Here is a 13,011-nt window from a genome sequence, read left to right on the forward strand (position 1 = left end):
TGACACTCCCCAGCCTGACCCAGTCTACATCCTAGGGGTCTGACAAAAAAATTCCCTATTCCACCTCTCCACGTTGTTCATAATTATATTAATCTTTACCATGTCTTCTCAGTCATCTTTTTCTAAACTATAAAGCTCCAATCTTATAAACCTTTCTTTGCAGGGAAAATGCTATAATCCCCCATAATTTCATGCCCTTTCCGTACCTTCTCCACTTATACAATATCCTTTCTTGAGATGTACAGTACAGTTATGATTTTACTAAAACAACATAATGATTTAGAATAAGTCTTTATAGTATCTGTATCATTTGTCTCTGTGTTAATATTTGCATACTGTTGTATAAAGGTAGCCCTTTATTATTTGTGCCACTGGTTTACAGACATACAAATGTTTACCATAATGCATAATCACTTACCTGCGATGAAAATGTACAAACCAGGAAGTCTGCCTGAGACAAAAAGTGTATATCCAGAATAACACCACGCAGAGAATTTTCAGTGTACCGATTATGGAGACCTGCTGACCACGATATGGAGTTGTCACTAATAAATTCATAGTTTGGGTATCTGGAAAAATACATCATAATATCAAATAAAACAATATTTAAATCAGCATACATTTTGCTGTCAGGATATCCTGCAGCATGATGAGAAATTAGATTTGAGGCTTTTTATTAGATTATTCTCAACAGAAATCAATGATTGATGATATGGGTATGAGTGTGTGTGGCTGTGTGAGAGAGATACATGAATATTACAAGTGCGGGGACACACTAGACGTTGCAGGGGGCATCTTATTTCCCCCCCTGTATTTACCTTCTGATACTATTTCCTCCCCCCCCCCCCATAGCACCTCCCTTTCCTGGCTTCATTCTATACTTATTAGGTATACTAGTTTGCCCACCACAGGGGGGGGGGAATCTCCCCTTCTTACATTTTATCACCCAAACTCAACCCAGCAGCAGGAGAAAAATGAGGGGATGACATTGCAAAGGCCATGTTGTCACTTCTGATTTTTACCACAGCAACTGGAGGAATTCCTAGAGTGTTGCAGATACAGTGACATCACATCTGGATGATAATCTGGAAGTGTCATCCTGGTGTTTGCAATGCTCTATTTATTTATTGGATTTATATCCCGCCCCTCCCTGGCAATGCCCTTCCCTCCTCAGGCTCTACTCCCAAAAGCTCCTGGAGGTTGCAGCCACAGGGCTGGCCACCCTAATATCCACCTATCTTTACTTGCCCCTAGTCTTCAGCTTTTGCTCCTTCCTTCCCATGACAGCCTCTCCCCTTTTCTTCTCTCCCTACCTATTTTGTCTTTCTTTTTTGTATCAGGGCTTTACTGGGAAATCATTCAAAGGGGCTCTTAAAACCAGAACAGGGGATTTGCGACATTGCTAGGTTCTCTGCTTCTGTTGGTACAGAGATACAGCTTAAGATACCTAAAAAGGGGCCAAGGGAAGACTCCCTACAAAAAGTTGAGTATAACTCAAGCAAGGATTGTTTCCGCTCATCAAACAATACAGGGGGTCTAAGGAACCAGGTCTGACCTGGATAAGAAGCAGCCAGTATTCCCTTCATGGTCTATATCACTTAAAGTTATAGCCCTGAATTTCACTGTACATCCCATTCACAGTGGGATGCTCTCAAGCTCTTATATTTATCATGGGCAACAGGACCACTTTGGAATAAGTCCTTTTTTTGATGGGATCCCTACTTATTTTTTCTGTTCTCTCCCCTTTCAGCTTCTCCTCCCTTGCTTCCTTCTCTCCTTTCCATCTTTTACCTTTTGCAGTTTCCCCCTCGCCATGCCTTTGACTGACAGAAACAAAGGCTTGGACAGCTTGGCAACATTATTGTGGTCAAAATATTGTCGAACGCTTTCACGGTCAGAGTTCATTGGTTCTTGTAGGTTATCCGGCCTGTGTAACCGTGGTCTTGGTATTTTCGTCTAGCAACCCCCAAAATGGGCACTGAGATCTCAGAATGTTATCTCATGAGATCTTACTGGGCATTTATCTAGTAAAGCTATGGATAATGGTTCTATTATTTGTTTTTGACCAGTTTTTTGGCAAACCTGAGGAGTTAGAATCAGAGTTGGAAGGGACCACCAGGGTCATCCAGTCCAACCCCCTGCACAATGCAGGAAATTAACAACGAACTCCCCCCACATCCCCAGTGACCCCAACCCTCCCCCCGCCATGCAGGATCCCACAATCAAAGCACTCCCGACAGATGGCCATCTAGCCTCTGCTTAAAGACTTCCAAAGACGGGGACTCCACCACCCCTAAGGCAGCACATTCCACTGTCGAACAGCCCTCACCGTCAGAAAGCTCTTCCTACTGTTTAGTAGGAATCGCTTTTCTATTAGTTTAAATCCATTACTCCGTGTCCTAGTCTCTGGAGCAACAGAGAACAAGCTAGTTCCCTCATCAACATGACATCCCTTCAAATATTTAAACATGGCTATCATGTCTCCCCTCAACCTTCTCTTCTCCAAACTAAACAAACCCAACTCCCTAAGTCTCTCCTCATAGGACATGGGTTCCAGACCTTTGACCATTCTAGTCGCCCTCCTCTGGACACACTCCAACTTGACAACATCCTTCTTAAATTGTGGAGTCCAAAACTGGACACAGTATTCCAAGTGGGGTCTGACCAATGCAGAATACAGTGGTAGTATTACTTCCCTTGATCTAGACACAATACTCCTATTGATGCAGCCAGAATTGCATTGGCCTTCTTAGCCTCCATATCACACTGTTGACTCATATTCAGTTTGTGGTCCACTAAGACTCCCAGATCTCTTTCACATGTACTGTTAAGCCAACTATCTCCCATCCTGTACCTGTGCCTTATGTTGTTTCTGCCTAGGTGAAGTACTTTACACTTCTCCCTATTGAAATCCATTTTACTGCTTATGGCCCAGCTCTCCAGTTTATCGAGGTCATTCTGAACTCTGACCCTACCCCCCGGGGTATTAACTACCCCTCCTAACTTGGTGTCATCTGCAAATTTGATTAGCATGCTCTCTATTCCATCATCCAAGTCATTTATAAAAATATTAAATAGTACCGGTCCCAGGACAGACCCTTGTGGTACCCCACTGGTCACTCCTCCCCAGGATGAAGCTGTGCCATTAATGAAGGAGGAGCAAGAGGAAGAGATGGAGGCGCACCCAGACGTGCGGAGGCCATCTCAACCCCTTCCCCCACTGCCATCTCCCCCCACGTTCCCTAGACACGACGTGTCTGCCCTGAGCACCTCTAGGCAGGCTGCTCCCAAGGCATCCACAGCAGCCCAGCTGTGTGGGGCCACTTAACATCCCCTGTCTGGAAGTTCTTCCAGGTACCAGAGGATGATCCATGGTTCGCCGAGTGAGAGCTGGCAGGGCGCAGGTCTGTCGAGGGAGAGATGTCCGTCATCTCTTGACCTCTGCTCTCCAGAACCATCTGAGGAAGCACCACAGCGCGGTGTTTCTTCAGGGGGAGAGACTGGTTCTCCGTTGGCTGAGGGGCCAAGAGCCAGCCCAGGGGAAAGGCGACCACCACCCTCACCTAGTGCTCGCCCTGCTGCACCCTGTGCAGTGGCTCCGGTAGAGAATGGACACCAAATGACTCTTTCTGAGATGTTTGTTGAGGGTTGCATCAGTAGGGCGCCAAGAGGTGGGGTTAGGGCAGCAACGAGAAAGGTGACTCGTCTCCTCGGTGAGGTGATCACCGTGGACAATTTACCCTATCGTCTAGTGAAGAAGGTTGCCTTCCAGAGGCTGATCCACTACCTGGCGCCCTGGTACAAGTTCCCATCTCGCTCCACGATGGCACAATCAGTTGTGCCCTCGTTGTACAGGGCTGCCAGGGCGCATGTGAAGGCACAGCTGTCCCGTGCTGCTGGGAGAACTATGCACTTCACATCTGACCTGTGGACAAGCCAGCATGCACAGCACGTGTTCCTCTCCCTCACCACGCACTGGGCTTCATGGTGGAAGAGATCGGCAAACTTTTTGCATTGGTTTTAATGAAGAAGGGGGGTTGCCCCTTGCAGGCCTCACCAAACTTGGGTGTTCTTGCAAGGAGGGTGCCTCCAAACTACCCTGGAAGTTTGGGACCTCTACCTCCAAAAATGCCCCTCTCCAGAGCCGTGGGAAAAAACCTCAAATTGACTTCCTTTTCTGTTCACACCTTTTTCACACCTAGCCTGGGAAACTAGGTCAGACTAATTAACCCGGCCACTTTTCCCCCCATGATAGGGTTGCATGGAGGTTTTTTTTTTTTTTTGCATTTTGGAGTTTTTTTGAACAGCTCCTGGGGGGGCATTTTTGGGTCCCAGACTTTCAGGGTGGCTTGAAGGGACCCTCCTGGCAAAAAACCCCAAGTTTGGTGAGGATTGGTTCAGGGGGTCCAGAGTTATGGGGTCTGGAGGGGCGCCCTCTTCAGACCGCATAACTCGGAAAGCCCGGATTGGCAAAATTCGGCCGAATTTATTCGAGAATGCCGAATTTCAAGCCGAATTCTCCCTATACAGAATGGGGGGAATTTGAAATTCGGCATTTGCCGAATAAAAATGGGCCGAATTTTGCCGAATCCAAATTTTACCGAATTTTCCCTTCAACAGCCCTAGTTGGAGCACCTTTTCTACAAAGAAATGTTAAGAGGAGACTGGTGCTTTTCAGCTTAGATAATGGATTACTGGGGGCGGGAGGTTGCTTTATATGGGATGGAGAAAGAGGTTAAAAATAAAATTTTCTCACTCTCCTATAATACTAGAATTTGGGGACACCAGTGAAGTTGATAGATAATAGATTCAGGTCAGACAAAAGGAAGTAGTTCTTCACTCAATGAGTAATTAAATTGTAGAACTGTTAGTGAATATAGTGATGGACCCTAACATAGATGGTTTTAAAAGAAGATCCATGGAGGATGCATCCATTAATGATGGATAACTAACCATGATGACTAAAAGGAACCTCACATTCAGTTGCCATAAACCTCTAAACACTAGTGCTAGGAGGCTGGGAGAGGCCTTGGCCTCTATCCCCCATTTGCTAGCCCTCCAGGACAATTGGTTGGCAACTGTGTAAAACAGGATACTGCAATAGATGTACCACTGGTCTGATCCAGCAGCACACCTCTTATGTTCTACACTTATGAAACAACATTTATTAGTCCTGATCTATTCATTCCAGTGCATAAAATGAGATGCTGCAAGCTTATACTCTCTCCGTGACACTGAAATGAATACAGTGTTCCTGCAATTCTCGGTGCATCCAGGAACCCCACAGAGGTTGTGATCAAGGTGATAACATGTGTGACTGATAGTTATAAATGGGATCAACAACACAAGCTTTGACAACTGAAATATGCGACAGAAATGCATTTTCAGCTACCTTCCCTAACATACAGTATCCCATTGTAGATTTAGAACATTCCCCTAAATCGTCCTACACAGAACACAGCTACATAGCCCCACTATATAATAGTGTTTCAGATTTTGTCACATTAGAACCACTGTCCTAGAATATGTTTAACAATAAATTGAAACTGTAATATATAATAATAAATTGAGCAATAAATTGAAACCAATCCAATTTTTATATCAATCAGCAAATCCCAATTAAAGGTATTAGACCCTGTTGTAAAGTACTGGAAGCCTTTAAAACCTGTTGGTAAAATTCCAGCATTAATTGCAGATAAATTGCTTACCCTCATCTACAAATTACTTGTACTTCTTATCAGTTTGATCTTCTTTACTCAACAATTTCATTTTAATTTTCTGAACCTATCGTTTTCTTGCAAGCGATCATTTCAGAGTGCAAAAACTATTCATTGTCACTGAATCATTACTTAGTTTTTAAGTAACAGTTGCAAGTTCTTTTTGAATTTCTAATGACAAAAATCAATTATATTAAGTTTTAAAACAAAAGAATTAAAATGGTCAGAGATTATTCAGTATCAATAACTCTGATTATGTATATATTAAAAATGATTTAGGGCAGCATGAAATATTACTGTCCCACTTACAAATTCTGAACAAATCATGTTTAAATACATTTGCTTTACATAAATTCACTTTTGCATCCATTATGTATAGAGATGGTCTTACTTGGATTTTGCCTCTTGCAACAAAGAAGGATCATCTGTAGCCAAATAAACACGCTTTTTGTCAATATGCATTTGGCGGGAAAGCAGTTGGAAACGTTCTTCAACATGTACCATATATTCTTCAATTGGATGAAATGCTGCTTCAGTTCCCACTTTGTCTGTCCTTCTGACATGAATGCTGGAAATTTAAAAAAATGGATTTGCTCTCATCAGAATGAACCTTAAAAGACCATCTGAAAACAATGTGTGAAACCACAGGGCACAGAGTGGTTATATGGTTCCATACGGGAAAGTATGTTATTCTACCTTTGAGAATCAAATACAAGTAATATATATATTTGGAGGCCAAATGCTAATGTGTTCTATGCATGTCACTGTGGAATCACATCCACTGCTGAACCGGCTAAGACTGATGGTTATATACATACATACTAGGTTAAAATTTAATTGTCAATTTGTAGAATGTAAAATATGTGTTGAGACAATGCATATATTTCAAATGCATATTTTTAAGGATGATAAATTGCTTAATTCAGTCCAAGACAGACTACCCTTTTACTCCACTTTTGACTACTATAAAGCAAGCAAGTTACACTAATGTAAGGGGACTCATATGTCTGATAGTTCCATAAATTGTTATTTTCAAATTTAATAAAACACCACTTATAACCCCAATTTTAACTTTCTTTAGCAATTAAATCTTGGTTTCAAAGTAAATGGATGGCCTGTCATTTATTTCATTCATAATGGCCAGAACAGATTTGAAACTATAAGTGATTTGTTGTTAATGAGATTGAAAACCACATATTACATAATTACATTCTAACAGCAACTGACTTTGTAGGCTACAATGAAACTCAAAAATAAAGTAAGCCCAAGGAGCTACCCAAAGTTTGATAAAGTTAGTATATTCAACTATGAATAGAAATTGTGGTCATTTTTGTAGTAAAACACATTTAACTCTGCCTCTAAATATCATAAGCACTAGGGCCATTCTAGATGAGAGGAGGAAACTGAGTTTTGTTTATTCATACTCCTGCCCCTTTCCAAGCTAATGCACAGGGATAGGTTTTGATCTTTACAACAAAATGTGCACACGGGTGACAGGTGAACAGTCTTCTCCCCTTACTGGTGCTGTTTGAAGCTTTCCTTTCTCCTTAGCCTGATTTACATTCTACATCAGATGCGAGAAAAGTGCCTATGTAAAAGCATAGGGAGGTAAAGTGCCCATTTCACTATATGAGTTAGAAACAGGAAGAACAAATGGGGCTTAAGTGCTGACAAGTTGCTTTTGACTCATGGCAGCCCTATGAATCAATGTCCTCCAAAATGTCCTATTGTTAACAGCCTTGCTCAGGTCTTTCAAACATAGGGCTGTGGCTTCTTTTATAGAGTCAATCCATCTCATGTGGGGTCTTCCTCTTTTCCTGCTCCCTTCAACTTTTCTTAGAATTATTGTCTTTTCCAGTGACTCTTGTCTTGTCATAATGTGTCCAAAGTATGATATCCTCAGTTCAGTCATTTTAGCTTCTTTCTAGGGACAGTTCAGGCTTTATTTGATCTAGAACCCACTGATTTGTCTTTTTCGCGGTCCACGGTATCTGTAAGTTTCCTCCAACACCACATTTCAAAGGAATCTACTTTCTTCCTATCAGCTTTTTTCATTGCCCAACTTTCCAACCTATACATAATAATAGGGAATACAATGGCATGAATTAATTTGATCTTGGTTGCCAGTGACACATCCTTACACTTAAGAATTTTTTCTAGTTTCTTCATGGCTGCCCTTCCCAGTCTCAATTTCCTTCTGATTTCTTGGCTGCAGTCTCCCTTTTGGCTGATGATGGAGAGGAGGAGGAGGAGAAGAAGAGTTGGTTTTTATATGCTGACTTTCTCTACCACTTAAGGGAGACTCAAATCGGCTTACAATCCCCTTCCCACAACAGACACCCTGTGAGGTAGGTGGGGCTGAGAGAGTTGTGACTAGCCCAAGGTCACCCAGCTGGCTTCATGTGTAGGAATGGGGAAACAAATCCAGTTTACCAGAATAGCCTCCGCCGCTCATGTGGAGGAGTGGGGAATCAAACCCAGTTCTCCAGATCAGAGTCCACCGCTCCAAACCACCACTCTTAACCACTAGACCAAGGAATAGAAAGTCTTGAACAATTTCAATTTCCTCATTGTCACCTTAAAGTTGAGTAATTCCCCAGTAGTCATTACTTTTGTCTTCTTCATATTCAGCTGTAGTCCTGCTTTGGCACTTTCTCCTTTAATTTTCACTAGTAGGCATTTGCTATTTTCTGCCAGTCATGTGGCATCATCGGCAAATCTGAAATTGTTAATCTTCCTCCCTCCAATTTTCACTCTACCTTCATCTAAATCTAATCCATCTTTCCTTATGTTCTGCATATACATTTAAGAGATAGGGAGATAAAATACAGCCAATTGGAAACCATTCTGTTTCTCCATATCCTGTCCTAGCAGTAGACTCTTGTTCAGAGTACAGGTTGCGCATCAAAAAAATCAGATGCAGTAGCACACCTATTTCCTTTGAAACCAGCCATAGGCTTTCATGATCCACACAGTCAAAAGTTTTGTTGTAGTCTATGAAACACTAGTTGATTTTCTTCCGAAACTTTCTTGTATGCTTAGAAACCAATGTAAATTTGCAATATGATCTCTAGTGCCTCTTTCTTATCTGAATCCAGCTTGAACAACTGGCATTTCTTGTTCCATATATGGTCTTTGTTGTAAAAAGTCTTTGTTGAGAAATTAATGTGATGGTCTGATAGTTGCTGCAGTCTTTGACACCTCCTTTCTTCTGAACTGTAAGGTAAATTGACCATTTCCAAATCTGTGGGCCATTGTTTTGTTTTCCATATCTGTTAGCATATGCTTGTTAAGAACTTTGATGGACTGTTTCTGTGGCTTGGAATAACTCTGTTGATATCCCATCTGCTCCTGGTGATTTATTTCTCCCAATTGCTCTCAGTGCAGCTTTCACTTCACTTTTTAAAACTGTAGGTTCTTCTTCAAAAGATTATTCTTGGAAAGAATCTGTCTTCCTTTCATCTCTTCTGTACAGTTACTCAGTATATTGCTCCCATCTTTTATTTATTTTGTCCTGTTCAGTTAATGTATGTCAGGTCCCAGGGCCAGAGGCAGAGGAGCGTAGTCAAGAGCAGTCTGATTTCAAAACTGAGGTATCGAGAGAGTCCAGGTACGGACAGCCAAAACGTAATACAAGTCCGGTCCAAGTTCAAAGGTAAGCTGAGGGTCAGAAACAGGTAAATGGAGTGCAAGAGAATTGTCAAAGTTGAGTTCAAAGTGGAAGATACACGAAGGTTTCCAAGCAGGTAACTCACGGGTAGCGTAGATTGAAAACACAAGTTGTTCCCAAGTCAGCCTTGCTGCTAACGTTTGTTTAAATAAGCCTAAGAGGACCCAAGTGTTGCTGGTTCCTCTGACTCAGCAGTCCTTGTGAGGGAGCTCATCATCCTCATTGCCATCAGCTGTCAGAGCTCTAAGATGGGCTTGCAATCTAGCACTTCGCCTATACTGGATGAGGAGGGTTCTGAACTTTTGGGCATGACTGCTGCAGCGGTGGTGGAGGGCTGCTGCTGGGCCCAGGTGAGTCCTCTGCCCTGGGTGGTTGTAGGCATGGGGCACAGTCATCTGCCTGCTGTGGTTCTTCCCTGTCACTGGCAGCAGTTTTCAGATCTACTCCCGAGGAAGCATCAGCAGTCTGATCCCTGGCAGAAGCTTCAGCTGGCTGACCCACAACAATGTGCTTCCATGTTGATCTTTCAGCATTTCTAAACATGTTTTAAATTTCCTGTTGATTTCTTGGATCAGTTGGAACAGATCTCTTATACTTCCTTTTTAAAAATTCTCTTCTATTTCTTTACACTGGTTAATATAATAGTTCTCTTTGTCTCTATGTGCAAGTCACTGGAACACTGCATTTAGACTCTTGAATCTCTTTCTCTCACCTTTTACTTTAGCTTCTTGTCAATCTTTAGCAATTTTAAAAGTTTCCTCGGTCATCCATCAAGGCTTTTCATTTCTTTTGGCTACAGGAATAGTCTTTGTGCATTCTTCCTTGAAAATATCTTTAGTTTCAATTCATAGACCTTCTGGTTCACATTCACTTGAACTTATTAATGCAAAGCTGTTCTTAACATGGTTTTTAAACCTTTAGGGAATGTTGCATAGATTGTATTTTGGCACTATGAATTTTTTGATGTTTTTCTTCAGCTTAATTCTAATTTTTGATGTTAACAATTCATGTTCGGTGCCACAGTCAGCTCCTGGTCTTGTTTTAGCAGAGAGAATAGCAGAGAGAATTGGCTGTCCCAATGCATATAGTTTGACTCTTAGCTCCTATATGTGAATATTTGTACATGCTTAGTATATGAGGGAAAGGGCATATCTCCACAAGGGAAGGGGATAGAGACTTTTTTAAAAAAATAAAAGCTGGGAAAGCTGGCCCAAGACATATCCAGCTGTCCTCGACCAGAGCCAGGGCTTTTTTGGTCCTGGAACCAGCCTGGTGGAACTCTCTCTGTCGAGTGAGACCAGGTCCCTGCGGGATTTGACTCGGTTCTGCAGGGCGTGTAAGAAGGAGATGTTCCACCAGACCTATGGTGGGGGGCAGTGTATCGGTTGGCCTTCCTGCTGGACCTCTCAGGAAATGATCCCCTGCTGTTTATTCCTGTGTTGTCCCACTGCAGTATTACATTGACCATTGTTGCTGCTGTCCAGTTTGTTAAGGGAGGACTGAAGGCGCCAATTTTAATGATATAGAATGTTGTTAGCCACTCTGAGCCCGACTCGTTTGGGAAGAGCAGGATAAAAATTCAACGAACAAATAAATTCAGAGAGCCCACTGAAACCATCTTTACAGTACTATATCAATATAGCAATATTTTAAGGCTGTTATTCAATTATTCAAGATTATATGCCATCTTTGTGAAGTGTTATATTATTTTATTTGTTGTAAAAGGACTAAAGGGGGACCTAATAGCCCTTTTATAAACATTGAGGGAGTTGATAATTTTTTCTCCTTTTCACATCTCCATAGAGATCAACACATGGAACTGATTGACAGTATATTCATGGCATGGAAACAAAAATGCATCTTAATATGATACATACACGGCCCATGGAACTTATTAACACAAAATGTGGTGATGGCCACTACTTGAGTGCCATGCTATAGGTAACACTGAGAGACTTCATCCTTTTTATTACTAAATCCAGCTGCAAGAACTACAAATCTGATTAGGGTGGGCAAACAAGAGGTGGGAAATATTTACCCCCCCCCCATTCATTTTCCCAATCTAGACCGCTTTTCTCAAGCTGCTTGTCCTTTGGAGGAAAGTACATACAAAGAGTAGCTTAAGGGGAAGATTTAGGTCAGGAAAAATGTGAGCAAACTATTGGGAGACCTCCCAATACATGGAGGATATAGTATCTCCATATTCAGACACAGTATGCCTCTGAATTCTAAATGCCAGCACTCAGCAACTGGGACTACTTGGAGAAGGAAGAGTAGGATATATATAATTAACATATATAATTAACTTGTTTTACTGTAAACTGCTTTAAGCAGCATTGTAAAGTAGTATAGAAATATAGTAGATAAATACCTAAGTACTAAACACTAGGAACAAACACAGAAAGACATACATATGTCTTCAGGTACTGGTTTGTTAGCATGAAGCAACAAAGAGCAACGTTCAATTTCAAGAAGACAATGTTGTTGTTTTTCTGGTGCATTTTGAGTAGTCAGTTCTCCAGAGATATTTGGCAGGTCGCTGATGGAAGCAGGATGCTGGACTAGATTCTTTAAGTTCTACTGATTTTTATTGAATTTACTTCTAAATGGGGTTAAGATTGTAGAATTCATTTTCATAAAAATTCTTACCCAATAACTGGATGTTTAAAACCAAGTTTCCTTGTGGCCTCTTCCATTTCTTTTTCTAACCAGGGCTGTGGACGAATCAAGTATTTGACGAACTGTGAGACCCACCACACTGCAGGATCTCCATGGACACGAATTAGTCTATCAGCCAGATCTTCAGGAATAGCCAGTGGTAAATATGGAGGTCTTGGATGCAAACTGTCGACTATTGGTAGTTCTATTACTTGAACATCTTTATCATTTGCTTCTCCTGTAAAGACATCATAGGAATGAAATACTTCTGTTCATGAATGCAGGTTACAATATTCCAAACATGTATTCTGGAGAGCATTTTTTACCTAGAAGCACAATATCCAAACTGTTCACAGTAGGGATCTAATGTTGTACTTTTCTGAATACATGGTTCATATAACTCACAATTTTGCTTCTTTGATTCTCAAACTAGGGATCTAACCAACAACAATACTAAACACAGCCATTTTCTGTGTCTACCATTATTGAGATGATGAATACATAAAGGAAAAAAAATAAACCTCACAGAGATGTCAAAGGAAAGTTAAAAGCAAGTCTAGAATTTACAATGTCTGAACAAGACTGACATTTATGACCAATTCATGGATGCTAAGTATGAAGGTGATCTTGATGATTCAAGGATGGCTCTATTAAACATTACTGAAAGTAAGCCGAATTTCAAAATTTTGCCTAATCTGTGGGCCTTCAAGGTCTCCTGAATTTGATTATGGATCCACTCAGTACTGGGTACCTGATGGACCGTCTCCTTCCATACTATTCAGCCCACCAGATAAGATCTGTCTTATAAGCTCTGCTCTCTGTGCCCCTGCCTTCAGAGGTCAGGCAAGTAGCAACTAGAGATAGGGCATTTTTTGAGGTGGCACCTCGCTTTTGGAATGTCCTCCCCCCTTTGAGGCTTACTTGGTACCTACTTTACTTTCTTTTAGCTGTCACTCCAAAACACAT

General features: G+C 41.5%; 1 protein-coding gene across 1 annotated transcript in view; it reads right to left on the bottom strand.

The window, feature by feature from the left end:
* Positions 1–13,011, bottom strand: part of FUT8 (fucosyltransferase 8) — an 80,220-nt gene that overhangs the window by 12,726 nt on the left and 54,483 nt on the right. The window contains exons 6-8 of the mRNA XM_056851287.1: positions 12,037–12,283; positions 6,109–6,285; positions 419–569 (exon numbers count right to left, since the gene is read on the bottom strand). Of these exons, the coding sequence (XP_056707265.1) occupies positions 419–569; positions 6,109–6,285; positions 12,037–12,283 (575 nt within the window). The remainder of the gene's footprint in view (positions 1–418; positions 570–6,108; positions 6,286–12,036; positions 12,284–13,011) is intronic.

Source organism: Euleptes europaea, chromosome 6 (assembly GCF_029931775.1).
Source record: "Euleptes europaea isolate rEulEur1 chromosome 6, rEulEur1.hap1, whole genome shotgun sequence".
Taxonomy (NCBI): Eukaryota; Metazoa; Chordata; class Lepidosauria; order Squamata; family Sphaerodactylidae; genus Euleptes; species Euleptes europaea.